Here is a 27,873-nt window from a genome sequence, read left to right on the forward strand (position 1 = left end):
GGTCACGCCATCCATGTGTGATAGGTCGCCTTCTCTTACATTCAGTCCACTTCCTGGGTGCTCTCTTTAAGCTCAGTGGTGTACAGTACTTGGAGAAAACCTTTGACAATGTCTAGTCATGCAGCAGATTCTCAATGGTCTTGGTTTTCCTCAGGTCAAGGGAGGAATTGAGTATGGCTAAGACTTTAATCTACATTAGTATCTTTCTAATTAAAGCATTCCAAAGCAGGGGTGAGGAGGAGATGTGGGCTATTTTTTTAAAAATCTTAATTGTTGAAAGTATCACATAGGTCCACCCCCTCCCCCCCATTAACCTCTTCCAGCCTGCTCCTGTTCCTCCCAACCCTACCCCCCCAGCCTTGTCTGTATCCGTGGGTTATGCATACAAGCTCATTGGTTGATCTCTTCCCACCCATGCACCCTTCTCTGCTTTCCCTCTGAGGTTCAACAGTCTTATTTATGTTTTTTGTATCTGGGTCTATTTTTGATCATCAACTTATTTGGTTCATGAGATTCCACGTATGAGTGAGATCATGTGGTACTAATCTTTCTCTGACTGGCTTATTTCACTCAGCATAATACTCTCCAGGTCCATCCATGCTGTTGCAAATGGTAAGTTTTCTTTTTTATTGCCACATAGTATTTCATGTGTAGATGTACCATAGCTTTTTTATCCACTTATCTGCTGATGGGCACTTAGGCTGTTTCCAAATCTGTTATTGTAAATTGCGCTGCTATAAACATAGGGGTGTATATATTCTTTCTGATGAGTGTATTTTCTTAGGTTATATTCCTAGAAGTGGGATCACTGGTCAAATGGGAGTTCCATATTCAAGAGATGTGGGCTAGTTGCAACCTATGCCTATTTTAACTGTAGACATGAGCCCTTCCAGAAAATAGATGACTATCCTTCAGATTGTACAGAACTATGTCATCTGCATTTTTGCCTAAAATGCTTGTTTTATATACTTCAAGATCTGCTTTCCCTTTTGCAACCTATTTAAAATTTTTTATTTCCCAAAACAATGACTATTTAGAATCATTCATCCCTCCAAAAAAGAAAATAAATGGGACCACTAGGTGTTACCCCTCCAAAGGCTTCTCGAGCTCCTTGAATAACCCCCAGATGTTCACTATGGCCTGCAAGGCCATGTCCCAATACCCCAAAAAGTGTCTAGCTAGGGCCTTCAGAGCATCTAGTTTCCACCATACAGCCCCCTGCAAGCTCACTAATCAGGCTTAAGTTTCCTTTGATTTCTTTTAAACCCATCTAATTTATTTAAATCTTTTATTTTATCCAGTATTATCATAAGAGGGGACCATTTCCTTAGTGGACCATTTTCTGAAACCACTTTATAAAGGTTCTCTTTTACATGACACCAATCATGGGTGAGAGTATTATGGAAACTGAAGGTCCTCTTTACTGAGTGGTGGAGCCAAAATTCAAGCCCAAATTTGTCTGACCCAAAGCTCTACTCTTTCCTTCTTATACTGCATGACTCTAAGAATTGGAATTACTTGGTTAAATGGTGCTTGCTAAAAAGATTAAGATTTTTTTACTGCCATTAGTAATGAATGACTAGGAGTTCCAGATTAATTATACTTTTACCAGTATTTGATTATTAAAAGTGAAAACATCAAATACATTGTTTTAATTAACTTATATTTTTCATTGTCAGCAGGGTTAACATTTATCCATTACCATCTCTACCTCTCTTCTTATGCTCCCATGTGATGATTCCACAGGTGGTACGCCACCCAGGGCTGAGCACACAGTGCATCATAAATGAAATACTATCACAAATCAGGGCCTATTTGGAAAATAAACAGCTACCGATTACTGGAGAACAATGAAGGAAAAAGTAATTTACTAAAATATTTCTTTATTTGAATAAGGTCAATGTCATTTCTTGAATTCCAGCTAGCATCAATAATAATCAGAAAAAAACAACAACACTTGACAAAATGTTATCCAATTAAAATTAACAGTGGGTAGAAAATTCTTTTAAACTTTAAAAGAAATATATTAAACAGGCAACATACAGATCTAAAAAGTTGCAAGTGGTGATTTCACATTAGATCATATAAATAAAATAATCCCCAATATAATCACTTGTTCATGATCTCCCTGTGAAAAGCACTCGGCAGGAAAAGATATCACATCTGAATATTCACAACTGTCACGTTCTTTACAGACACCATGTCTTTGCGATGCAGCGGACCTGGCAATCCCTTATTCAAGTAGTTTCTGTTTTCCCCAAGTTATCAAAAAGTACAATTGTCTGAGATAAAATGTCACAAAAATCGCAATCAGGAACGCAAAAAGCTTTAGCAGGCAGACATGAAGATGGCAGTTTTCATGGCTTGACCATGATCTGAAAATGATTTTGTAAGTTTAAAAGTCATCAACTAAAGTATGAAGAGCTACAGGCAACAATCTGGGTTTAGTTTGTAGCTGCTACTAACCCAAGAGTTTCAGTAAAAAGAGCATTAAGTAAATTGTGAGTATAAAAGACTCAGTGCACATTGCTAATAACTGACAACAAAAGTTATATTATGTGCTCAGCTTAGCTTTAAGCCAACAAAACAATGCTCATTTTCCTCCACTCCCCTTCTTAGTGGTTCTCAAACATTAGTGTGCTCAGAATCACCCCGAGGTGCCTGTTGAAAACAGATTCTGAAGCCAACCCCTGAGTTTGGGTTTGGAATGGAGCCCTGGGATCTGCATACTTAACAAGCACTCCAGGACCCGAAGGTCCATGGACCACACTGTGAGAAACACTGATATCCCTTTAATACGTAACAAAAAAATGGTTTATTGTTTGTGGTTTCATAGGAAAGTTTCCAGCTGCATAAAACATCTAAACAATTAGAACACAAATAGGCACATTAAGTAAGGGTGTCAACCATTATGTAATTGCATTTTTTTAAAAAGTGGCATCATAAGCATGACTTACAGTAAAATTTAAAAATCAATTGTTTTAATCCAAGGCACCTGTAAAATACTTGCTGGTGTGAGACAAGTTAACAAATTCAATTATACAAAAACAGTACAAAAATGAAAGAATCCTGGCAGTGACTGATTTCTCCACAGAGCAAATACATTTTTCTTCAGAAATTTGCTCAAGTCAATTGTTTTGAGGAAAATAAAACAAATTTCAATTAATATGATCAACACCTGTGCAAACTGCTTTGCCAAGTAATTTTTAGCAAATTAAATTACTACTAAGTAGATCTTTCATAATAGCTGTCTTTGTTTCTATTAGGATGGTCAGAATGACTCCTCTGGAATTTCAGGCTGACAATGTACACTGCACAGATTGGTATTCCTCACTAAGTCCAGGCATGTGTGACCTTGGATTTGTAATACTGAATATTTGGAAGCCTTTTATCTCAAGAGGATTTCCCAGTACATAGTCTACAAACTTAAACACTTTTCTGAAGGTATTAATTTTTTTTTAATGAAATAAGAGTAAATTCTGTGATGATGATGATGTCTTTCAAACATGAATTCAAAATGTTAACACTACGAGGAAAAGCACTAGGGAAGCATTTTCTACGTTGAAGTGACTGAAGTGAGTCAGTAATCATTAGAATATTCTCGTTCAGTGTTCTAGGAGAAATGCTAATATAAAAAGCAATGTTAGGACTGTTTGCGTATGTAGCCCAAGTTAGGTATTGATAGCATGTAGAGTTCTTCAGAATCTTTGTATAGATTTTAAGCAGTCAGTTCAATCTGTAAATGACATTTCAGAATAAACTTATGACGGCTTGGAAGAATTAAATAGCACTACTTTACAAAACAATGTTATTTTGGACAAATGAAAGATAAAAACTTTAGCTAAAAGAGATAAAAGTATTTTGAAGCCAGCAAAAATAAGTCTACATCAGCTGTGAAAACAAAATGAAGTGCATTTTATTTTGTTTTAGTCTTTTTTTTTAAAGTGCATTTAAAATGTCATTGACAGACTGTTTCAATAATACCCAGGATTCTGTACAAAGTCTACACCAACACCTTCCATTCTGACATTTCAAGGTCAAGCTTACCAACAAGTGCTTCACAATATCCTCAGTTCTGGCACTAAACGAAGGGAATCAGAAGTATTAACTCTATTTCTCAAATTTTGCCTTCAAAAATCTTAACACTGCTCCTGCCCAGCCTCTTTGGATTTACACAAGCATGCAGAGTCGGCAACACCAGGCTGTATGGACTAATGTAAACTAGGACGTCACGTGGGTTTTGTGAACTAAAATATCCTCTTGAATGTGCAACCTGAGCTGAATTTACAAGCTGCATAGAAGGGGAGAAGAAATGCAAACATTTTCATGGTACTGAACTGACACTGTTAGAATAAAGACATTCAAGCATATGAGTGATCATGAAATGAACACATTACCAGGCAAAATACCCATAAAAACTATTATCAGAGGAATGCATTCACCTAATTTTTTTTTTTTTTTTTTAGGCAAAGAGCAGCTCTTAATTTCCCCAAAAATTTCCTTTAAAGGTGAAATATATAATTGATATCAGAGGGAAAAATACTTCAATAAACATTATGGAGAATATTATCTAGATCTTAATTCTCTCAGACAACATATTCTTTGATTTCAGAGGGAGTAGTATTAGATTACAGGATTGCGGGGACTGGGTCTTAGAGTAGGAAATTCTGACCTTTAAAAAAGACTGTTACAAAATAATCATGATGAGGAGCTCTTAGACCTCATATTTGGGGTGGGGGGGGGGGGCAGGAGAGAAGTGTGTTTATATTAAATAAAGAAACCTCCAACATCCGAGACTTGGGGGTATCTTTCATATCTGGGGGTTGTCCCATTTTCTGTTATTTCTTCCCTTATTTATCAATATTCTGTTCAGTGGCTATATTCTACTGGCCAGAAATTCAGAGAAATTTAAATAGATTTTATGTACTATGCACAAATTTACATGTGGTTGTCTTTGCGGTCCATTCTTACTGCAAATCAGTGTTTAAAGTTATTTTATACAAAATTTAATAATTTAGCCTATGAAGCAATTTAAATACAGTCCCTCAAAAAGACAACATTTTGTACATACATACATGATGTACACATATGAAAATGGTGGTCAAAAGAATTTTTTGGCAGCTGCTTCTTGCTGAGTCCTAAGGAAAAGAGAAAGAAAAAAAAAACACAAAGAATTTCTATACACTTTACTTTGGAAAGAAATAGGACTGCTTAAAATTAAAATATACAGTAGCTTTTGAAGTATAAAATACATTAAGTATACATTCTGTACATGCATTCCCATATGAACTGAAATAGACTAGAAATATTTGCTTTGTATAAACCTAATGTATAGGTATTGAAAGTTCTATTATGAACATGGAAAACTTCATTGAGTATTTCAAATTAAACACAAAAATGTTGGGTCAAATTTTAGAGACTTACCTATACATGATATAACCAATGAATAGCACCGTTTGTATCACTACGAATATAACGAAGTGAACCGTAGATAAACATGATGGAAATGGTGGTAGTTCTGGGCATTTTGGTCTTTCATTTGATGGCTATAAGGCAAAGAACTCTCTATTATAATTAGTCAAGTTAGTATTTTAGAAAAAGAAATGTGAAATCTTTATAAAACTCATGGTCTACTGTGTAAATTCAAGTATTCATCCTATAAATATGTTCCATCCCCTTAACTTTCACCACCAAACTTTTTGAAAGAGTAGTTGGCACTGGATGGCCTCCACCTTTCACGGTCCAGTCACTAACTCACTGCCACCTGGCTCCCAGCTTCATCATGTGATAGTAATTTTAGTGTCCCTGAAGGTCAGAGACCAGGCACTCCCAGATGACGCATGCTGTAATGGAGGAATTCTTAATAGCATCACCTTCAACAGGGTAAACCATGTAATTGTCTGAACTAGAACACTTGAGAGCATTCAGTACCACTCTCAAAAGTGCTCTGGTTCAGACAATCACCTGGCTACGCTCCCAATGAATTGCTGACAAATCTAATGGTTTTATTGCAGTTCTCAAGCATTTGACATTACTAGTTAGTATTTTGAAAAATGTTTTTTCCCACCCTGGCCCGGTAGGTCAGGTGTTTAGAGCATTGACCCAATATGCCAAGGTTGCAGGGTCGATCCCCAGTCAGGAGCACATACAAAAAGCAACCGATGAGTGCATAAATCAGTGGAACGATAGACCCATGTTTCTCTCCCCTCCCCACCCCCTGTAAAATCAATAAAATAAAAAAGAATGTTTCTTTTCCTATTTCCATGAGTATTCCTTCTATTATAAGGAGATAATTAAATATCAGAGACAAATATTCCCTCAAGGTATGTAGACAGAATGGCTTCTAAGATTATTTGTTTTCAATATGCTTACACGTATGGGACAAAGTTCTTCAGTACGTATATATAATACCCACAGCGTCAACGTGGTCCTTCCAACAAAGGCTCCAGTGGGGGAAAATAATCTCCAACAAAATTAAGGAAGTAGATAATAATGCTTAGGATGAGAGGTAGCAATCAATAAGAAACTACTAAGCCACATTTGGAAAACTGAAGGGGAAGAGGCAAATGCTACCAGCATTTGTGAATTTTATAAGGGCTTTTAAAGCCAATAATTAAGAAAAAAAAGTACTAGGGATCTGTCTTCTAATATTGTCTCTTATGCATCTCACATTTTAAAAAAATGTTAGTTATTTTTAATATTTATTGCCAATCTCCAAAAATGTAGGGGGCTTACACTATAAAAAATATCTAATAAACAAAAACAAAGAAGTTTTTAAAAATGAAATAAGACAGAAAAAGTAGCTGAAAAAAAGAAGAATCTTGCTTAGAGAAAGCTGCTATCAGCTTTAGATCTGTACTTCCTTAACATCCGAAAGAGAAATCCGGGTTACCTGGCATAGTCTAGACCAGGGGTCCTCAAACTTTTTGAACAGGGGGCCAGTTCACTGTCCCTCAGACCGTTGGAGGGCCAGACTACAGTTTAAAAAAAACTATGAACAAATTCCTATGCATACTGCACATATCTTATTTTGAAGTAAAAAAACAAAACGGCAAAAACACCCGCATGTGGCCCGCGAGCCGTAGTTTGAGGACGCCTGGTCTAGACAGACTAAGAGTTTGTCAAGAGAGACTTTTATCTTTTCAAAGTTGTTGAGAGATATCATTACTGAAAACAAGAACTATTATTAAAAGAAAACTTAGAGAAAATAATCTAAAAAAAAGTCTGAGATTATGATAGTTCACTAATTGGAATAACAATCAATTTTAAAAAATTCTATTCAATACACTCTGGAAGCATGATATAGAAATCACAGACAAATGGAACAATTCTATCTAATATTGGGGGGGAGTACGTTAATAACAATAATAAACACAAAAAAAAGATAATACAAGAATAAACTGTTTCGAGCACTCACAATGGTAAACCTACTTTTGCCCACCTGTATTATAAAAGAATATTAACTAAAAAGTTAAAATAGTTTCAGCAGAATAGAATAGAATGTATGTCCTTCCTTTCCTAAAGAAGGCTGGTCATTATGAAGCTAGAAAGAAGAGAGCTCACCGCGTTCCGCAGCACTAGGGACTCTATGTCCCGCTTTACTACGTGAAGGTGCTCTTTGATGTCATTGAAGTGCTGGGTGGCCTCATACACGCCCCCTGCAGACCCAGGATGCTGGATGCTGCTGACTAGCCTGACGGTGTCACTCATGGAATTCCTGGAATAGAAAATCCCTTTAGACAATGGAATCACTGGAAAGATGACTTTTTTCCATCACAGATTTTCAAATGATTAGATACACTTCCAAGCTCAATATTTCAGATAATAAAAACACAGATAGAGAATATAAATATTTTAGAAAACAGAATGATCTCCAACATTGAAAAATAATTTATAAAACTGTAACTTAACATTATGCCTTTATCTTTTACAAAAGGTTATCAAATCATATAACACTAAACAATTTGTGTTAAAACCACTATCATAAATGGATATTATATAACATAATGAATTCAAATCTTTCTAGATGTTTAATGCTGGGCAGTAAAAAATTAACCCTGCACACTCCAAAGGTTTTCAGAACTGGCCCTTGACCAGCCCCTGGGAGGTAACCCCTAAGCCCCTGGAATATTCTGCATGGTAAGAGTGTTTTTGTCTACCTGGGGCCTTGGACCCCACCACATAGTTGATGCTAAGGATGTGATTTGCCTGGAGCCTTAGGTGCTATATGAGTTTGATGTCTGGGGGACTGCAGACTGAGTAGTTAAGGTCAGTCACATGGGTGCTTCATGACTAGGTGACTGGCATCTACTACAAATTCCGGACCCCAAGGCTAGGGCGAGCTTCCTCACTGAACATGTCACAGGTCACTCCTGAGAGGAACAAGCACTGTGCATGGGACTCCACTGGGGACAGGAACAACTGAAAGTTTGTACCTGGTTTCTCCAACTCTACCCTACTTAACTTTTTCCTTTGATTTTATTCTATCCTTTTGTTGTTATAAAACAGAACTGTGAGTATAGCAGCTTTTCTGAGTTCTGTGTAGTTCTAGCAAATCATAGAACCTAGGGACCCCTTGGGACCCCTAAGTCAAATGTAATTCTGTCTATTTCCCTTGCAATTCTATAAGATAGCCCCAATATCAAATCTACTGCCTCAACTAGAACTCAACTAAAGAGGCATCTGTTTCAAATCTGAAGGAAAAATTGGTTGATTAGCATATTGAGCAATGGTGTGGTAGTCTTCAATGTGTCATCTTTTTGAAGGGTAATTTTGACTTTATACAACATTTCACCTTACACACACTGACTTCAGAATATAATCTCCATGTAAAGTGTGATTCCACTATTCAGATGCAAGATCAAGACGACCACTGAGAGCTTCAGTGGTGGGCTGGGTCATAGGGCTTGAGGAGAGTGGTGAGTCTCTTGAAGGAGATGTGATGATCAAGAATGAAGAAAGATTGCTAAGCAGCTTAAGTATTATATCACAGGGATAGGCTGAAGGTACAGAAGAGGATAATTAAGAGCAATCCAAAAGAATATGTGAACATGTTGTGAAAAGTCTAGCACGGTAGCTAGAATGCAATAGGTACATAATAAATGAGGTAAACACGAAATGCTAAATGCTGTCTACTCACCAAAAGAGCACTTAATACTTTCAATTCAACATTTAAAATATATAACCAATTAACAAAGGACACAAGCTACCACATACAAATGGCAAAGCTCAAAAAACATTTGTAACTCTGTCCACTGGAAAGGCCTAGAAGCAATGACGATCCAGTAGCAATAAGCACTTGACTGCCTATAATCAACATTGCCCAGGGCTCCAAAGAAAAATGCCTTTTGCCATTTCTCTTTCCGGAAATGTACAAGGGAAACCTGGAAAGACTTACACAGGAAAGGAAGGAAGCTACCAAAGACCACTGGGGCTGTGTTAAAAGGACACTGAAGCTAACTTGAAGGGGGCACTAGTGGCCAAAGATGGGACAATTTGAACATCGTATACAATAAAAGCCTAATATGCTAAGTGTCCGGTCGTCCTGTGGTCCGTACAACCAATCAAAGCGTAATATGTAAATGATATGCTAAGGCTACTCAACTGCTCACTATGACATGCACTGACTACCAGGGGGCAGAGAGTCGACTGGTAGGTTAGCTTGCTGCTGGGGTCTGGCCAATTGGGACTGAGCGATCGGGACTGAGCGAGATGGGCTGGACACACCCCTGGAGTCCTCCCACAGTCCCTCCCTGGCTGGCCAACCTCCTGCATCCCTCCCTGGCCACGATCGTGCCCTGGTGGGGTCCCTCAGCCTGACCTGCACCTTCTCGCAATCTGGGACCCCTCAGGGGATGTTGGAGAGCCGGTTTCGGCCTAATCCCACTCAACGCAGGAGCTGCTCCCTGGTGATCAGTGCGCTCCCACAGGGGGAGCGCTGCTCAGCCAGAAGCTGGGCTCATGGCTGGCAAGCACAGCGGGCCTAAGCCGGCAGTTGGACATCCCCCGAGGGCTCCCGGACTGCAAGAGGGTGCAGGCCAGGCTGAGGGACTCCCCACCCCCGCGCCCAGTGCAGGAATTTTGTGCACCGGGCCTCTAGTTAGTTATAAAGACTAGTGGCTCAAAACAGCAAAACATGTTAAAATCCATGAGTTGAAAAAAAAAACACCCACCCCTCACTACCTCATCACTTAACCTTGGAGATTGCCAGTGAACTGACTTATTATCCTGAAAAAATGGTAAGGAGAAAGAATCAAGTATTTATTCTGCCTTTCCGGAACTAGCTCAGGATAAAAAGTGATGGTGGATATTCTTCTTTTTAAATGGAGAGGGAATTTTAGAATGGGAGTGTCACCCTTCCTCAAGCTCTGATGAAATGATGGATTCAGGTGAGGGCCATCAACAGCTACTAAAACTTAGACTAGTTGATTAGGCATTTTATCATGAATGGCTCAGGCTGACAACATCAGGTTATTAATAACTGTTGAAAGTGGATAATAGAGTTGAAAATTTTTATAAGGCTTTATATATTAGAAATAACATTTAAAAATGAAGAGATAATGAGAGTTAATTCTGACTCTATTTTCATATTGTGATCTTTTACCATTCAGGGCCTTTTTGTTTTCTCTTTTTGTATACCGAAGGGGGTTGAACTCCATGTTTCTGCTAAAACTATAATTCTATGATTCCCTAAGAAAATGAAAATCCATAAAGACACAAACACACTGACCATAAAAGGCAGATATTTTCTGTCTCTTTAAATTTTTTTTTGAAACTTAATTCTGAAGAAAAAGCTCTACAGGACAAATTCAGAAATTTGAGTTCAGTTTTCACACTAACTTATTGTATACATGACATTTGGTCTCAGTAAGTGGGAGTTTACAAGGACTGCTAATTACCCTAAGTAAGTGCTTTCATGGACAATACAAACAGATGGCTAGGATTTACTAAGCGCTAACTGAATCTTAAGATGTTCTTAGCATTATGTTCAGTAAGGTAAGCAAAGCATGAAAAGAATATCTAGAGTGTGCTACCATCCATATAAGAAAGAAGAAAACACACATGTGCAGAAGAAGTACAGGAAGAGCAAACAAGAAATTAATTGGATGGGTCACCAACAAGGGTGGGTGTGAAAGGGCTGAAAAGAAGGGAAAAATGGGAAAGAGGTAGTAGTGATGAAGAGGGAATGATACGTCAATGAATATCTTTTTGGCTCTTAGAACCATAGTATTCATTTACCATTCATATACCCAAAATATAAACAATTAAAATCAACCAGATGTAGGAGGAATACAACCACTAACAAAAAGCCTATCTGTATTATAAACAAATATCATAAACATACGAAGAGAGTGGGGAAGAGGAGAATTAAACTAGATACTGTAAAGCTAGAGGCAAAAGAAACTTTATATATATCCATCAGTAAATGTGTTTCTCACACGGATATGTGTTAATTTGAAACCACTTATGTGCACACTAAAATTAAATCAATTAAGTAAATATAACATAGATACTAAGAACCTGTTGGAGAATGTTCAAACAGGAAAAGGAGAAAAGCTAAAACCAACCTTGTACTATTCATTCTAGTCCAGTCCAATCCAACTAGACTCCTAAGTATTCACATAATCCCATGGTTTTTTTAATATAAACTAGTGGCCCGGTGCACAAAATTCGTGTGTGTGTGGGGGGTGTCCCTCAGCCCAGCCTGCACCCTCTCCAATCTGGGACCCTTGAAGGATGTCCTACTGCCGGTTTACAGGGATCAGGCCGTGGGGTTGTGGCCAGCCTGGGTGAGGGGCTGAGGGCTGTTTTCAGGCTGGCCACAGCTCCTTCAGGGTGGGGGTCCCCACTGGGGTGCCTGGCCAGCCCGGGTGAGGGGCTGATGGTTGTTTGCAGGCTGGCCAAGCCCCCCAGCAGGGACCCTCACCCCATGGGGGTGTGGCCAGCCTGGGTGAGGGGCTGAAGGCTGTTTTCAGGCTGGCCACACCCCCTGGTGACCCAAGCTCCCAGTCCCTCCTTTTTTTCAGCGCCTCCTTGAGCGGAGGCCAGGGCCAGCTGGAAGCAGGTATCTGTGATTTAATTTATCTTCTATAATTGAAACTTTGTAGCCTTGAGCGGAGGCCAGGGCCGGCCAGGGCGTTTGGCTTCCTCCATCACCGGGGGTAACCCAAGCCTCCTGCTCACTCCAGCTCTTTGGCCGCTGCCATCTTTGTTGGGTTAATTGCATACTCACTCTGATTGGCTGGTGGGCATAGCAGAGGGACAGTCAATTTGCATGTTTCTCTTTTATTAGTGTAGATTGATGGATATAAAAATAGAGAAATGTGTACCTGTGTGGATTAGTATATGTTCCTCTATTCCCTGAGAGAGCCTAGAATCAATGGCATCCCAGTAGTAATGAGCACACCTAGTGCCCAGATCTTGGTTCCTAAAAATACCTTTCTCCAATAAAAGGAACCAGGTCTCAATGGAGAACTGGTTGATTCTAGAGCTGGAGCAGAGAAAATACAAGATTTGCCTGAAACAGAGTGTGGTATCAGAAAGTAAAGAGATGCATAAAAAATGATGGGGGCTTGTTGAAAGAATACAAAAGCCAACATGGAGAGGCTTCTAATGACCAGAGCTGGGACAATTTGAATAACAAAATAAATAATGATAGTATTGGATTATAACCCTTAGAATAAATATTCATGAGTCCATACTGATATAAATAATTGATTAAATAAATAAATGTGGGAGGAGGAATAGCTAGTCCATACAGAATTCCAATAAATAAATGTAGAAGAAATGATGGAAATAGAAAAATCAGCATTTGGTAAATACCACATTCTTGTTTCAGGCAAGACATCAATGATGCTAAAATCAATGAGCAAAAGTTTAAAGTGAAACAGGATATTTATAGTCTCAAAGTATCTTTCCTACAATATTTATTAACCACCAAGGGAAAGACTGTAACTTTAATGAAGAGAAACTGTGAAGAAACCATCACTTGTTGGCAAGTGATCACAGCCAACATTAGTAGTAATAAGACATTTGGATATCATGAACATGTTGTATTCTTGAAAAAAAAAAAAGCAGAACCTCCACCCAATCATGAGTAGATAACAATAAACCCAAATTGAGGAACAATAAACCAAATAACTGATCAATGCTCTTGGAATTTGTATGATCATGAAAGACAAAAATGAGTTATTTCAGACTGCAGAAGTCTAAACAGAAATAACTAAATGCCTTGTGAGATCCTGGAACAGAAAAAAGGCATTAGTGGAAAACTAGTGAAATCTGATTAAGCTCATTAGTTAATAGTACTGTACCAATGTTAGTTTATTGGTTCTGATAATTATACTATGTTTATGTAAGATGTTAACATTAGGGGAAGATGGGTAGGGGATATATGGAAAGTGTACTATTTTTGAAACTTCTGAAGTCTAAAATTAGCTAAAAATAAAGATTTAAACAATTTTTACATGAACCAGTCTATTTCTAAAAGTATTTAACTATTCATTTAGAATCATATATATTTTAATCATGAGTTAACAACTTGAAGATTTTTTTAAATGCTAAACAGTACAACTGAAAGAAATAAAAATTTGCTGTTAAAGTTGGGTTGCTTTTAATGTCTAGGTATTTGAGTTTCACCTTCTATTCAACCTAATCCTGTTTAATTTTCTAATCCTAAAGAACTCATCTTGACATTCCTGTTTGTCAAGGGTTGTACTGGTTGGGGCAGTGCTCTAAAGTATTAGCTTATGAAACATGACATTTTGGCTGTTTCTCTGCTCCTGGTATTGCAAGCTGTTAATTATTTGTATAAGTGGATCCTTTGTAGAAACTTATCATTCATTGTAATAAGGACACAGTATCTCTTCTCTGCTCCAACTCTTTGTCCAGTCTCTTAGGATACAAGAAGGAATGAAAAAGAGATAGTCACACATAGCATATTTCCTTCAAAATGCTTTCATTCCAGTGTAAGTTCTTGCATCAGGTATGCTTGTACTTCAGTCCTACAATGGTATGCATGCTTACTGCCCTAGTAGTTTTCAAAGGGTTGTTATATACTACCCATATTCTTTTTATGTATGACGAGGTCTGCCTTTTGTCAAATAACTAGGACAAACTTATTTTTTTAAAAGATGCTACAGCATTTTTTTCTTATCTAGCTTAGAACAATTAAAAAATTTAGATGTTTGTAGTTTCTAAGTGTCAAAAGTTCCTGTATTTTACATTAACTTTAGTATTTATAAAATGAATCTTGAATGTGATTCTTACCCTCATGCAGGAACCTTAATAATGTGCCTGGATATTTAGAGAAGTCACAAATTTAGGATAAAAATAGCACCTAACACTAAGACATTACTATTGGATACTTACTTCATTTCATTTACGTGTCTCAGAACCTCATGCTGAGTGTTCACAATGGTATCCAGTTCTTGCTGAGAGATCTGGAGGAAAAACAAAATATGAGCAACCAGCTCAATAATCCACATTCTATAGGAACATACAGCCTTTCTTTTCTACCTCTTCTCCCATCAGGCCAACTAACTAGGGCATATCTGCATATTTCAAAGCTCACCTGTCCATGATGCCCTGGGATTCCTGCTCCTCTTTTAGAGATCTCTTCTGTCAAGGAAGAGACATATTTTCTCTGTTCATCAAGAATCATATCTAACTGTCGGTTTAGCTGCTTGATTTCAAGATGAATACGATTCTGTCCTTCAAAGACTTGTCTCAGCTCACGATCTCCTACACTCTCAAATATTTCATCTGCTGAAATGGAAATTACAAATTAAAATTATTAGAATCACTTATGCACATGTAGTTTTCAAAATACGGTAAGTGACCAAGGTATCAATATATATTAAAATTAGAACATCACCAACATAGTGGTATAATGGTATAATGTCCCCAATAGTGAATATGCAGATAATTTCAATCATGATTAAATTATTATTTTTTTTTGTCATGTCTGGTGGTTGAACATTTATTGTAAATTCAGTCTGACTTTTGTCACCTAAAAATCATTTTCTCTTTCAAATGTACTGTGAGATTCTATTTATAAGAATGGGCAGAACTAATTTATGTTAATAAAATCAGAATAGTGGTTGCCTCTATGGAGAGGATTTGACTTGAAAAAGACACGAGGGAACTTTCTGGGTGATATTCTGTGTACTGATCTGGTGATGGTGAAATGGGTATTCACATCTTGTCAAAATTCATCAAACTATACTCTTAAAATTTGTGCGTAAAAGATTAAAAAATGGAGGGAAAAAGACCTGGTTTTCCTTTTATACCTGACCATACTGAAAATAGTTTCATCCACATGTTACAATAAGCTTCAAGATATGCTCACTAAACATGTGATACTTAAAACAAATCCGAGAAAAGAGTAAAATTTATATCTTATTTTTAACTTAAGTGTGAATCATACTGTTGGTCACTTAGGAATCACACACTACAAACAGTTCAATTGTGCTGATGGGGAACAATTCAGAGAGCAAAAGTTAGCAAATAAAATAAAGTCATTCTATTTGGCCTTGACATGTTTTATTTTTGATATGTAGCACACTTAGGTTCTTAATTACAGTGCTTAGACAAGTATTTTAAAATTTTCAACCTTTAAAGTCCAGAATTCGGTTGCATAGTAAGGGGAAGAGAGCTAGACAATCATTTCACACTACTCTCCCAATAGTTTAGTTTTCAAGTATTATCTCTGTATAAATAAGGTAATTGTGTGCCACTAAGAGGCAAGAAATCAACTTTAGCCAATTTCCTTCAACAAATATTTATTGAGTTTCAACTACTAGGTCAGCATGGTTGCTTTTTAGGTTTAGGGGACACAGCAGTAAAAACAACAACGTCCCTGCCCTCATGGGGCTTACACTGCACTGGGTCACTGCTTATCTATGGCACCACTGGAGTCCTTGCTGCCCACTGCACTACATCACTGTGACTGGTGAAAACATCAATCTCCAAGACCTTTAAAAACTGAAAATTTGCTTAGAGATTATTTCCGGAAATGACTTGGCAGGTGCCAGATAAGAGAGGATGAGAGGAATGAAAGTGTTTGGGCACACACAGGCCACCACCAATGCTGCAGTCCTGAGGACAGCTTCACTACAACTCACCAGGTTGCCCTTGAAGGTCAGGGTGGCCTTTCTGAAATTCCTCTTTTTTTTTATCCAGTTCTTGTTGAAAGTGCTCAAATTCCTCCTGATATTTTTCTTTTTCTTTTTCTGAAATTTCTTTATCTGGTGTAGGCTTTTTTGGAATTTAAGAACAAATCATTAAAAAAAATTTAAGAAAACAATAAACCTCAATATATGTCCTTTTCTCATTTTAACTACTCCACCACTAGTTGAAAGGTTAACATGAAAATGTTAATTTATTGTTGCTACTAATAATTCCAACAAAAAATACTAACAGCCAATCCCATTCATCGAGAGCTTGCCAGAAGTACATTGCTTTATTTAGTGCTTACAGAGGTCCCGAGATAGCCAATACAAACACCTCAGTTTACCAGCGAAGAAATGTGAAGTAACTCGCAGAAGGTCAGATGGCAGTAATTGGCAGAAACAAGAGCCAAACCTAAGTCAGTCTCCCCAAGTTTTCAGGTTACAATTTTCTCTTTAATCTGACTGCCTATCTAGATCTAACCTGAAAATAAATTTTTGAAAACCTGTTTATACTTACTGGCTCTTTCCCAGGCTCAGTCAACTGGAAAGTCAGAAAAGAAAGGACATCATGGTCATCTATAAATTAAAAAAAAAATTGGAAAAAGTTCCATAACAGGTTATTTTTATGGTTGTAAATCTGTAGATAGTTATTGCTTTTAAAAAATAATAATCAGTAAGGGAAATAAAAATTAGCTCTAATTTGGTAAATGCAATGGTGTTCTATGAGCTTAGACAAAAATTCACCAGAAAAATTTATATTAGAAATAAGCGAAATTCACTCTCTTCAATCCTAAACCAGAACATTTAGCAGTGTTTAAAATAAAACAGATGTTTAATAGATGTCTAATAAGGGAATAAACAAACAAATGAAGGGTCAAATCAAGCCCAAACTCCTAACCCTGGCGCCAACATCCTACCATATTTTCCCATAAACCTTCATGGACTATATGTCCCGGTCAAGTAAGACAAAATCCTGTCCTACATATATTTCCTGTACCTGTCTCTACCTACCTGTCTTATAGCACTTACCACTTTGGGCTTTACTTTCTATTTATAACCCTGACACTGGTGTCCTGGTTTACAGGGAGTATCCTGATTTATCCACGTTGTCCTGGCATTACTAAGAGCATCTCCTTTTACTCTCAAAGCATCCCAATTTAGATAATATGATTCCTCTATACAGCATGCGTATTTGTTTCCCACACACAGAAGATATTAACTATTTTATTTTATATAAAAAATAAAATTAATTTCAAGCTGTTTAAGCTGAAAACAGGGACCTAACAGATCAAACCTCCTAAGATTGAACTGAAATGCCAATCCTGGCTTGTCACATCCACAAAGTAAGAGCAATTAATTCCAACTGTGCAGCAATCTTGAAGCTTTCTGCCACTATGATGGAGATCTAGATATGCAGCCAGATTAAAGAGAAAACGGTAATAGTACAGTGTAGGTTAGGTAACTTTAGGAGCAGTCATGCAATGAAATAGAGCCCTGGACTCAGAGGAGTCAGAAATACAAACCAAGTCCTGCCTAGATCTGACCGTTACTGGCCATGTGATCTTTAGAAAGTCCTTTAATTTAAGATTTGGTAAACTCATTTAAAATCAGGTAAAAATCTATCATCTTTCTCTCCCTCCTTGTGTTGCTGTAAGGAACAATTCATATATTTGAAAATAATAAAAATATTGTATAACGTACCATATAAACCAGATGGTATTAATGTCTATTTATGATCAAACATGGAAAAAAAGGTAAATATATCTTGTTTAACATTTAGTCCTCAATAATATTTCCTCAGGATACCAAATTCATGTAAATGTGTAGTGACACCTTTTGGGATCCTAAAACATTTGGCAATTAACCTTTATAGCTTCAACTTTAAATGTCTCCTTCACTCTGAAACGGCACCCGCACCGAAGCTCTAACTTACATCAGTGTATGTAGCCCCAGCCAACTGTATTCCTGCAGACTCTAAGTAGAGAATAAGCAGTCCCAAGAAACCAAAAGACTGGCCCTGTTGCCTATGGGAAGCTTACACCTAGTCTTAAAGGTTAAAAGTAAACAAGTCTACACATCTCCAAAATATACTATTCCCAACAAAACTCAATTCACAAACTTTTAATGTTAAAGATGGCAAGATTTACCTGCAAGACCTCCAGTTGCAGCCGATATTCCAAAATGTCCTTGTGCAGGGATAATCATATTTTCCACTTTGGCACAAAATTCATAATCATTTTTATCTGGTGTGAAGCCATTATTGATCATTACCTAGAGAGACATACAGTAGCTACAGCTTTTACAACAGACATTGTAAAAGGGATTTCAAGTAGTCAATTTATGTCTAATATATAGTTGATCTTTATATTTGGTCTAATAACCAATAGTCAAAAAGTTATCAGCTTCCTCTCACTATTATAAAGGGTAATCCCTTGTCTATTAAAAAAAAAACCTCACTTATTTTTGGTAATTATTTCACTTAAGAAAATGGCTTTTGCCCTACTATGTGCCAAAGGCTTACGGAGAAAAATGTGATAATTTCCCATGAAAATCTTTCTAAAATAGAATATGGTTCACCTTTTTTCAAGAATTTGAAGGGAACCATGATTTCTTTGAATGGTTCACACAAAAGAGGGATCAGACTTGTTCTGAAACCCCAGTGACAGAGCTCAAAAGAATAGGTTGCATTTACAACTTTTACCATAGCTAGCTGAAAATTAGATAGATTACCTTATTAGCAAATAGTGAGCTCCTCATTAAATTAGGAAGGTAATTGGACTGTCATTTGGTTAGCAGAAAAACAGAAGTGACAGAAGTCATACTGACAAAAACGATGGAAAATGAAAACACTAAAAAGACACTATTTTTGAAGTAATGACATGAGATGTCTTAAAGGAATCCTGGGATTCTAAGCACAGGAATCAACCTGACACATGAGTACTCTTCTCATGACCCAAATCAAGGAGTAGTCAGCCTTCTCAAAACCCTTGGGCTCCAGAAACTCCATCACCAGCCTCACCCAAATAAGAGTCACTGAGGTTAAGAGTGGAAGCATTATATAGAACTTTTAAAAATATATCCTATATAATAAAGAGGTAATATGCAAATTGACCCTCACGCCCTCGTGTCACAAACAAGATGGCCACCTGCACGTTGTCACAAGATGGCTGGCCAGGGAGGGAAGTTGGGGGGGGGGGGGGCGACCAGACCTGCAGGGAGTAGTTAGGTGTCAATCAGGCCGGCAGGGGAGCAGTTTGGGGGCAATCAGGTTGGCAGGCAGAAGTGGTTAGGGGCAATCAGGTAGGCAAGTGGTTAGGAGCCAGCAGTCCTGGATTGTGAGAGGGATGTCCGACTGCCGGTTTAGGCCCGATCCCACAGGGGACATCTCCCGAGGGGTCCCAGATTGGAGAGGGTGCAGGCTGGGCTGAGGGACAAACCCCCCCCCCCCCCCCCCCAGTGCACGAATTTCGTGCATCAGGCCTCTAATACATATATATTTTTATTGATTTCAGAGAGGAAGGGAGAGGGAGAGAGAGAAAAACATCAATGATGAGAGAGAATCATTGATCGGTTGCCTCCTGCACGCCCCCTACTGGAGACCAAACCTGCAACCCGGGCAGTGCCCTTGACTGGAATCGAACCCAGGACCCTTCAGTCCGCAGGCCGACGCTCTATCCACTGAGCCAAACCAGCTAGGGCAGCATTATATGGAACTTGACCTTTCATACTGACAGGTATCTTGCCAAAAATTTTGGACAGAATATTGTAAAATTTCCCTGGAGGACCTAATCTTTACCACCACTGACAGAACTTAGCTAAACTAGGCCTTCCTACTCCCCCTCAAACAGAAATAAGTGGCCACTCTTGGCTAGTTAATGGTACCACTAAGTTGTACAAATTCAGGAACTACCTCTGACTCCACAACTGCATTCACCCTTCCACCCCAAGCAAACTAGTACTAAGTGCTATAGTCTGTTTCTACCTCCTAAGCATTCTTCTTAACTCAGACCACAAGCACAGTCTTATAGTTAAGAGGCTGCTGGGTTCAAATCAGTTCTGCTACTTATTTGGTATGACACCATCTAAACTTCTTAAAACCTCCCATATTCAACTTCCCCATGTAACTGGCGGTGCCCACCCCATAAGGCTGTTAGAAAGAATGAGAAACTGCATGTAAAGTATCAAGTACAGGGCATGACACATTAAGTCAATGAGTCTAAATGACTGTATTTTTTGCTCCTTTCACAAATACCATAATAAGAACACTACTGCCTAAGTCTTCTTCCTAAATTGCAAATCTGATCATTTCATTTTCCTTCTTAAAACTCTTTAAACCAAGCATGTCAACGAGGCATGCTGCTTTAAACTGTTTCTTATGATATAAACAACACGAGACCTGAAGAACTTGTTTAAGCTACACTCTTGATCCATTAAGGCAGCGGTCACCAACCTTTCGGACCTCACGGAACACCAGTGGTCCACGGACCACCTGTTGGCGACCACTGCTTTAAGGGGTATCTGTGTTGTAGCAATCACCACACAGCATAGTAATGCACACAAGTGTCTCCTGCATTAGACTACAAGCTCTTTGGAGAAAATGATCTTTGCCTTACTTATATTTGTATCCTGAAGGCGTGGATATGCATATAATGTGTGGCACATAATAGGATGCTTAAATATTTACTGACTAAATGCAAACCTAGAGGCCGGGTTTTACAACACATGACAACTTTCATCAAGCTTTGAAGCCACTTCTGTTTTCTCATATTAACATTGATGAGTACATGAACAATACCCAAATTTAAATGCATTTAATTTATATCAAAGATTCAAAATTAAAAGTCATACAAGAATACTTTCATTTGATTATTACTAAACACATGGTACTTACTGTCAATGTTTTCTGGTAATATATAATCTTTGCCCGGACAGGATAAGGTTTATTACGAAAATCCCTCTGGCAAGTTGCTAAAGCTTGATTAGCACCATCACTAAAGTACGAGGGAAAGGAAAACAAAAAGAAACTTAAGCTTTTCAATATTTAAAAACTCATTTAAAATAATTCATATCTAGAAAGATTAAAATAGTATTAAGTTAAGACAAAGTCTCTGGATAACATGAGGAGCCACTGTTAGCATGTACTGATAGTGAGGGCAAAGAGATACTACTCTTCAATGTTAGGTTGGGACGAAGTCCTCACCCTAGTGCAGAATCAGAATCACAAGAAGGTCTGGCACCTTTATTTAAATACCTCCACAGGCCCTACCAGTGTGGCTCAATGGTTGAGCGTCAACCTATGACTCTGGAGATCAGGAATCGATTCCAGTCAGGACACATGCCTGCGTTCTGAGTTTGATCTATCTCCATTAGGAGGTGTACAGGAGGCAGTCAATGATTCTCTCTCATCATTGATGTTTCTATCTCTCTCTCTCCCTCTCCCTTCCTCTCTGAAATCAATAAAAATATATATTAAAAAATTATAAACAGCTCCACAGGTATCTACCAGAGTAAAAAAATCACTAAGGTAGGTAACAGTAAACTGGAATGTAGACGAATAATTTTTCTTACAATTTCATTGACTAGCTAGAAGGTAATTCCTCCCATAACAAACATGTAGAATTAAAAAATGTAGGTACCTAATTCCCACACATTACAAATACACTAAATACTTAGAAGCTTTGTAGGCCCCCCCCCCCCCAAGAATCTTAAAATATAGCAATTCTAAGGTGGAAGAAGGTGGCATAAATTTCTTAGTCGTTATTTTAGTCAAGGTTCCAAACCTTAATTTTGAAAGATCAAAGATCCCTTTTAATAAAAACAAACAAACATGATAAATGGCATCACTGAGAGCCAAGAACATTTCATTAACTTTTAAAAGTATTATATAGCCCTGGCCAAGTAGCTTCAGTTGGCTTACAGAAAGGGAGGGGGACATCCGGCCCACAAAATCATTTGGTCTGGCCCTGCCAAGGCATTAGGGGTAAATTAATTGTTTGATCAAATATAGCAGGCTAATTTTAAGTTGATAATTTTGTATGGCCCTCGAATGATGTTACAAATATCCAAAAGGCCCTTGCCAGCAAAAAGGTTCCCCACCATTGGCCTACATCATCATCCTGATACATTACGGTTGGGGGTTTGAACCCTGGTGAGAACACATACAAGAATCAAACAATGAATGCATGAAAAAGTGGAACAACAAATCGATGTCTGCTTCTCTCTCTCTCTCTCTCCCCCCTCCCTCCCTTCCTTCCACTCTCTCTAAAAATGGAAAAAATATCCTGGAGTGAGGATTAATAACAACAACAACAACGAAGAACCAAATTAAAATAAGACCTTTCCACCAAGTTATATAATAAATCTCAAGAAAAAGAACAATCTTATTTCATCTGGAAAATGTTCATATCTGAAATAATATATTTTATAAGGTTTACAAAAAGAAGCTGAAATCAGGAATAATGTAAAAAACACATACTTACTTTTGATGGTCATAATGGATTTGTCCATTGTTGCCTACAATTACTATAGCAGGATTATTTTTCTAAAAATAAAGAGAATATGTTTGTTTTAAAGTCCTTAGCCAAAGAATTCCAGATCATTTTGGATGTGCTATAAGGCTTCTTACATCTCTAATATGCTAGAACTGAAATTTTTAAATAACAGAAGAGATTTCTACGTAATTTAGAAAAAAATTTAGTAAACTCTTACAATCATTCAAAAAGTGTCACTTAACACCCCAATAAAGACTGATGACGTGTTTTCTCTTTGAATAATCAACTCAACATGTATTTGAGGACACACCGTGGGTATGGGACAAGTGTGGAACTTGTGGAAGCTAAAACAGGAGGACTAACATGGCTTCATCATTCAAGGCTTTATTAAAGTTCTCTTTTAAATTGTTAATAATGACTCCAGTAGAGAAACAACCAGCTGAAATGAAGATAATCAATTTTAAGGCTGCTCAAACACAAGTTAATGTTCCCAATTCGTAAGTATATTTTGTTCTTAACTGTTTTAGGAGAGATGAGAGAAATTGGTTGATCAAAAAGAGTGATTAATACAGGAAGAGAAAAAAAATACAGGAAGAGATATAAACTTGTGAGCTAGTAGTAGTAATGAACATGGGTATTTTCATAAAAACAAGCTATAGCACAGATGGTGTGGCTCAATGGTTGAGCACTGACCCATGAACCAGGAGGTCATGGTTCAATTCCCGGTCAGAGCACATGCCCGGGTTTTGGGTTCGATCTCCATTAGGGGTTGTAAAGGAGGCAGCCAATTGATGATTCTCTCTAGTCATTGATGTTTCTATCAGTTTCCCTCTCCCTTCCTCTCTCTGAAATCAATGAAAAACATTTAAAATAATGTTTAGTTGACTGTAAACACTAATGGTTTCATTGCCTACATCTAAATGACTCATGCTTATCTATAAAAATCACTGTGACATACAGGGTGCTAGAGAGGGGGGCATCGCAAAATTATCAGTTAGGGCTCCGTTATGATCTCAAGTTGAAGTATGACAAATCAGAAATGCATAGCTTTAAATGTATAAATTCCCAGCTACATAAAGTCTAATCATCATACTTTGGGGATTTCTCTACTATTAAGCTACAAAAGTATTAAGTAAATTGTATTTCTCACAGCTTAACTATTAGCAGATATATTAAAGTAGGTTACAGTCCTGACAACAAATATACCTTTCCATCATTGTCAAAAGAATCGAAGAATATTCCAACACCATTCCACATATCAGCTGATCCAAATACAGGACCCTCCAAGCCTTGATTTTCTGTATACCAAATTGCCTGTAAATACGCAATAGGGAACATTTAAAGGCTGGTGGTATATGCATTTATATACATTTTCTAAGTTAGAGAAATTATCATACCAGGCCATCAGCTCCAATTCGACCTCTTCCAGTAACTCGAAATGTCACCTCAATTTCCCAGTTCTCAAAGGCTGCTTTTGTCTTTGTCCACACTGACCCTCTTTGGCTTTTTAAGGATGGTGCTATTCGAATTTGATCTGAACTTGGAATGGCATCTAGAACAAAAATCAGGGAAGAAAAACTTTAAGTTATAATTAGATAAAACTCAATGAGTCATCACCAAACTGTTACATATACTTATAGAGATCTAATTTTAACTTAGTAAGCTGTACAATAATTTTGTTAGGAAAAAATGTCATGTTGACAGTTTCAACTTTAAAATTTTAGGGCTTTCTAACACAGCACAGCTCCTCTTATCTTTTGAGTAGTGAACTATCTCTGGAAAAAAACAATTAAAGCTGTAACCATATACTAAAAATGCAAGGGGCAGGAGGGAGGAAATTTTGGCTAAAGTCAAACCAAATATTTGATTCTTATTTTCAAATACTTTAAAAACTGTGATGTGTTTTATCAGTTTACAAATGTTAGAAAGCTTAAACAGTGTGAAAAGAACATATCACTAGGAATCAAGAGACTTATTCCTAGTCTTATTTCAGCTGAATGACTTTGAGCAAATAATTCTCTTACCCTCTTGGGCTCACCATATGTTCACCTGTAAAATGAAGGGGCTGGGCTCAACCACTTCCATAAAACCCCCAAAAGCTATATGCAAAATTTTGTGTATATATACATTCTCCTAGGGTGAGGGTCAACTGAATTTCAAGTCAGTAAATAGTGCTTCAGCATCAGCAATTCTCAGAGAGAAGAGGTCCCCAAAATGGTGGTTCCCATTTCCAAGCTAGTTTCAAGTCCTAGCTCTACCACTTACTAGCTGTTTATCATAGGCAAGTTTTCCCAACAACCTCAGAGGTATATCTCAATAAATGTAGCTCTTCCTATTACTGGACTAAATAATTATTAAAGCAACGATCAGGCCTAAATTTGAACAATTCTAGCACACACTCTCAGTTATTAACCAGTTCTGACATCCATGCTGGGAAATAACTGTACTGTCTCTTTGTCAGTGTAGAAAACACTGACAAGTTGAGATATTTTAGTAACACCAGCCACTGTTTGTCACCATCACTTTCAAACATTTAAGGGATGGAGGCAGGCATCCTAGAAAGAGTTCTAGTCTGACACTAGCTATGCAACCTTTTTCAAGAAACTTAACCTTTCTGAACATCAGTTTTTTTCGTCTATAAAAGAGAGAACACCTGCCATGCCTACTAAGGATTAAATTAGAATGAAGGTGAAAGAGCTCTGAGAGCTCTTTATAAGGGGTTATAAATTGTTATCATTTTTTGCCCTTATGGACCCACAGATGTGTACTGACAGTACAAAAGGTCATTAGCGTTAAGGCGAAGAAACACCAAAAATTTGGTCCTAATTTGGGGATGAGTAAAGGGCCATGTTTAAACTAAATTTAAAATGTTTCTCTTTTATTTCAAAATTGTTTTAAATAATAAATCTCAGAGCAAAATGAAAAGGTAAAATATAATCAATGGAGTAAAGAAAACAGTGAAACTATAAAAATCACAGTGATAATAAAAGCAAAGGATACCTATAGCAGTGATTCCCAGCGTCAATAGACAGAGGTGTCATGGCTAATCTACTAATCCCCCTTTTTTTTTTAATATGTATTTTATTGATTTTTTACAGAGAGGAAGGGAGAGGGACAGAGAGCTAGAAACATCGATGAGAGAGAAACATCGATCAGCTGCCTCCTGCACACACCCCTACTGGGGATGTGCCCGCAACCAAGGCACATGCCCTTCACCAGAATCAAACCTGGGACCTTTCAGTCCACAGGCCGACGCTCTATCCACTGAGCCAAACCGGATAGGGCTACTAATCCCTTTATTTCAAATTCAGTCCAGTCATACAACTTTAATTCACCCAGGTACATTATCTGACATTTCTGCAGTAAACTTAGTTGGTTATAGGCTCTGTAAAGAAAGCCAAGACAACTAATGTGGGTAGTTAATTAACACTGCTAATTAGCTGGTTATGTGGCCTAAGCATGAGGGAAGAGCAAGCAGGCAATGGAAGGATGCAGAAGTGAAAAGGGTGAACAAATTCATCACCACTATTGACAAATTCATCATCATTCCATAAAGAAAAACAAAAAACTCCAAAACTTGTGTCTGGTACATCAGCATCATCTTTGTGTATTAAGAACGTTACCTTGATAACAAATGCCCAGGAACATATCCTTGATGAATGGGCACATAATTAATGTCTTCTGAGTAACAAAATAATTGCACTCTACTTCAAATAGTACTTAATAACTTGGTCATTATGTTAAATTGAAATTTATACCTTTTAATTATACATTAATTTCAGTGAAATGGGCCTTCCGAGAAGTGTGCTTCCTGGTCAATAATCACTTTCTAGAAATGGAACATTTTGTTCCAAATATTGGACAGCCTAAAATGATGTATACAAACCTTATATAAATGACTTCTTAACTACATATAAAGACAGAATTCAAATGGTCAGAGGCAGCATGTCAAGTGCTGTGGCTGACTCCTTAGTCAGCAATGACACATCAGCACTAAAGTACAGATTTCGTTTCTTGCACATATGTAAATGTCTAGCAAAGCAAGTTCTTATCCACTAACAGTGCCAAACACAGAGTGAATAAAACAACACGGAGCGCAGATTATTTTGATTTTTCAAAAAAACTTTTTTTTTTTTTTAAAAAGCGGTAGATATAATAATGATAGAATCAAGTTCTGAAACAATATAAAAAAGATATCCCCTGGTCTACTAAATAAAGGGACATGTGTGACTATTCAGTTACATAATGATTTAATACAGAGCATTAAAGGAAAGATCAAAGACCACACCAAGTCACTGAGAGTGGCAACGTTAAGGTCTCGTTCCAACAGGGTGCCAGAATATCCTCACATAAAAACGTAAAAAATGACCATAGAAACGAAAATGTACCATCTCTGGAACCGTCAGGGGGCATCGGGTACAATCTGGGGCATTAACCATTGCTAACACCAGGTTTTAAGAAAAGCAAAAAAAGCGGGGGAGGGCCGAGGAGAAGCGGGAAAGGAGGCAGAGGGGCAGGTGATCAGGTCTCAGGGTGGCACAGCCAGGGGTGGGATGCCGGACGTTTCCCCTGGGGACGAGGAGGCGTCTGGGTGAAACGTGATGCCCAGAAGCGAGTTTAAGTGACTGCTTAGGAGTGTAAGTAACAAAAGACTCTCAGAACAAACGGAAAGAACCGACGAGATCAAGAAGAAGACCGGCGGAAAGGGGGGGTGGGGCAGCCTGGAGGGAAACTGGGGGGCAGGTGGAGGGACCTAGGGCCCCAGAGCCGACCTGCAGGAGGGGCTACCTAGAGGGTCCTTTCCCCCGCGCACGAGGTGGGCAGCTGAAAGGAGGCGAAGCGAAGGAGGCGCCAGGCGAGGATGGGACCCGGCCCCCCGCCCTCGGCCCCGGCTTACTCCCCGCGTGGGCCCAGAAAGGCACGGTCCCGTCGCTCTGCACCAGGTGCGGCCCCTTGAAGCTGTATTTGTATTCGAAACGGCGATGTGGCAGCGTGGCTGGGGTGCCCGCGGCACCGGCGGACCCGGGGTGGCCTCCCACGCCGTCACCCCGGACGAAGTGACTAAGCGACAGTAGCAGGGCGCAGAAAAGTGGCCGAACTCTGGCCGGAGGACCCCTTTGCCTGGATCCCGCCATCTTGGATTCTGGAAAGCAGAGGCTCGCGGCAGGGGGCGGGGCGCGGGAGCCGCGGTCGGCCAACAGGGCGCTTGC

At 38.3% G+C, this 27,873-nt stretch overlaps 1 protein-coding gene across 2 annotated transcripts; it reads right to left on the reverse strand.

Moving 5' to 3' along the window:
* Positions 1 to 2,311: 2,311 nt before the first annotated feature.
* Positions 2,312 to 27,798, reverse strand: LMAN1 (lectin, mannose binding 1). Of its 2 annotated transcripts, none has more exons than XM_054724021.1 (14): positions 27,561 to 27,798; positions 24,061 to 24,215; positions 23,870 to 23,977; positions 22,652 to 22,713; positions 21,064 to 21,163; positions 18,320 to 18,443; positions 16,690 to 16,748; positions 16,125 to 16,257; positions 14,573 to 14,766; positions 14,371 to 14,441; positions 7,564 to 7,717; positions 5,425 to 5,546; positions 5,076 to 5,138; positions 2,312 to 2,375 (listed from the first exon to the last, which is right to left on the reverse strand). In XM_054724021.1, the coding sequence occupies exons 1-13, from the start codon at positions 27,796 to 27,798 to the stop codon at positions 5,102 to 5,104; spliced, it is 1,557 nt and encodes a 518-aa protein (XP_054579996.1). In that variant the 3' UTR covers positions 2,312 to 2,375; positions 5,076 to 5,101. The 2 variants fall into 2 exon arrangements, with proteins under 2 accessions (XP_054579996.1, XP_054579995.1); XM_054724020.1 differs by lacking the exon at positions 2,312 to 2,375 and adding an exon at positions 4,228 to 4,291.
* Between the last annotated feature and the right edge of the window lie 75 nt (positions 27,799 to 27,873).

This window comes from Eptesicus fuscus, chromosome 12 (genome assembly GCF_027574615.1).
Source record: "Eptesicus fuscus isolate TK198812 chromosome 12, DD_ASM_mEF_20220401, whole genome shotgun sequence".
Classification (NCBI taxonomy): domain Eukaryota; kingdom Metazoa; phylum Chordata; class Mammalia; order Chiroptera; family Vespertilionidae; genus Eptesicus; species Eptesicus fuscus.

Coding starts and splice junctions, on each gene's coding strand:
- LMAN1 (XM_054724021.1), bottom strand. CDS start 27,798: ATGGCGGGATCCAGGCAAAGGGGTCCTCCGGCCAGAGTTCGGCCACTT. Junction 16,258..16,689: donor CTGAGCCTGGGAAAGAGCCA/GTAAGTATAAAC, acceptor ATTCCAAAAAAG/CCTACACCAGATAAAGAAAT. Junction 14,442..14,572: donor TCCCAGGGCATCATGGACAG/GTGAGCTTTGAA, acceptor TTTTTCCTCCAG/ATCTCTCAGCAAGAACTGGA.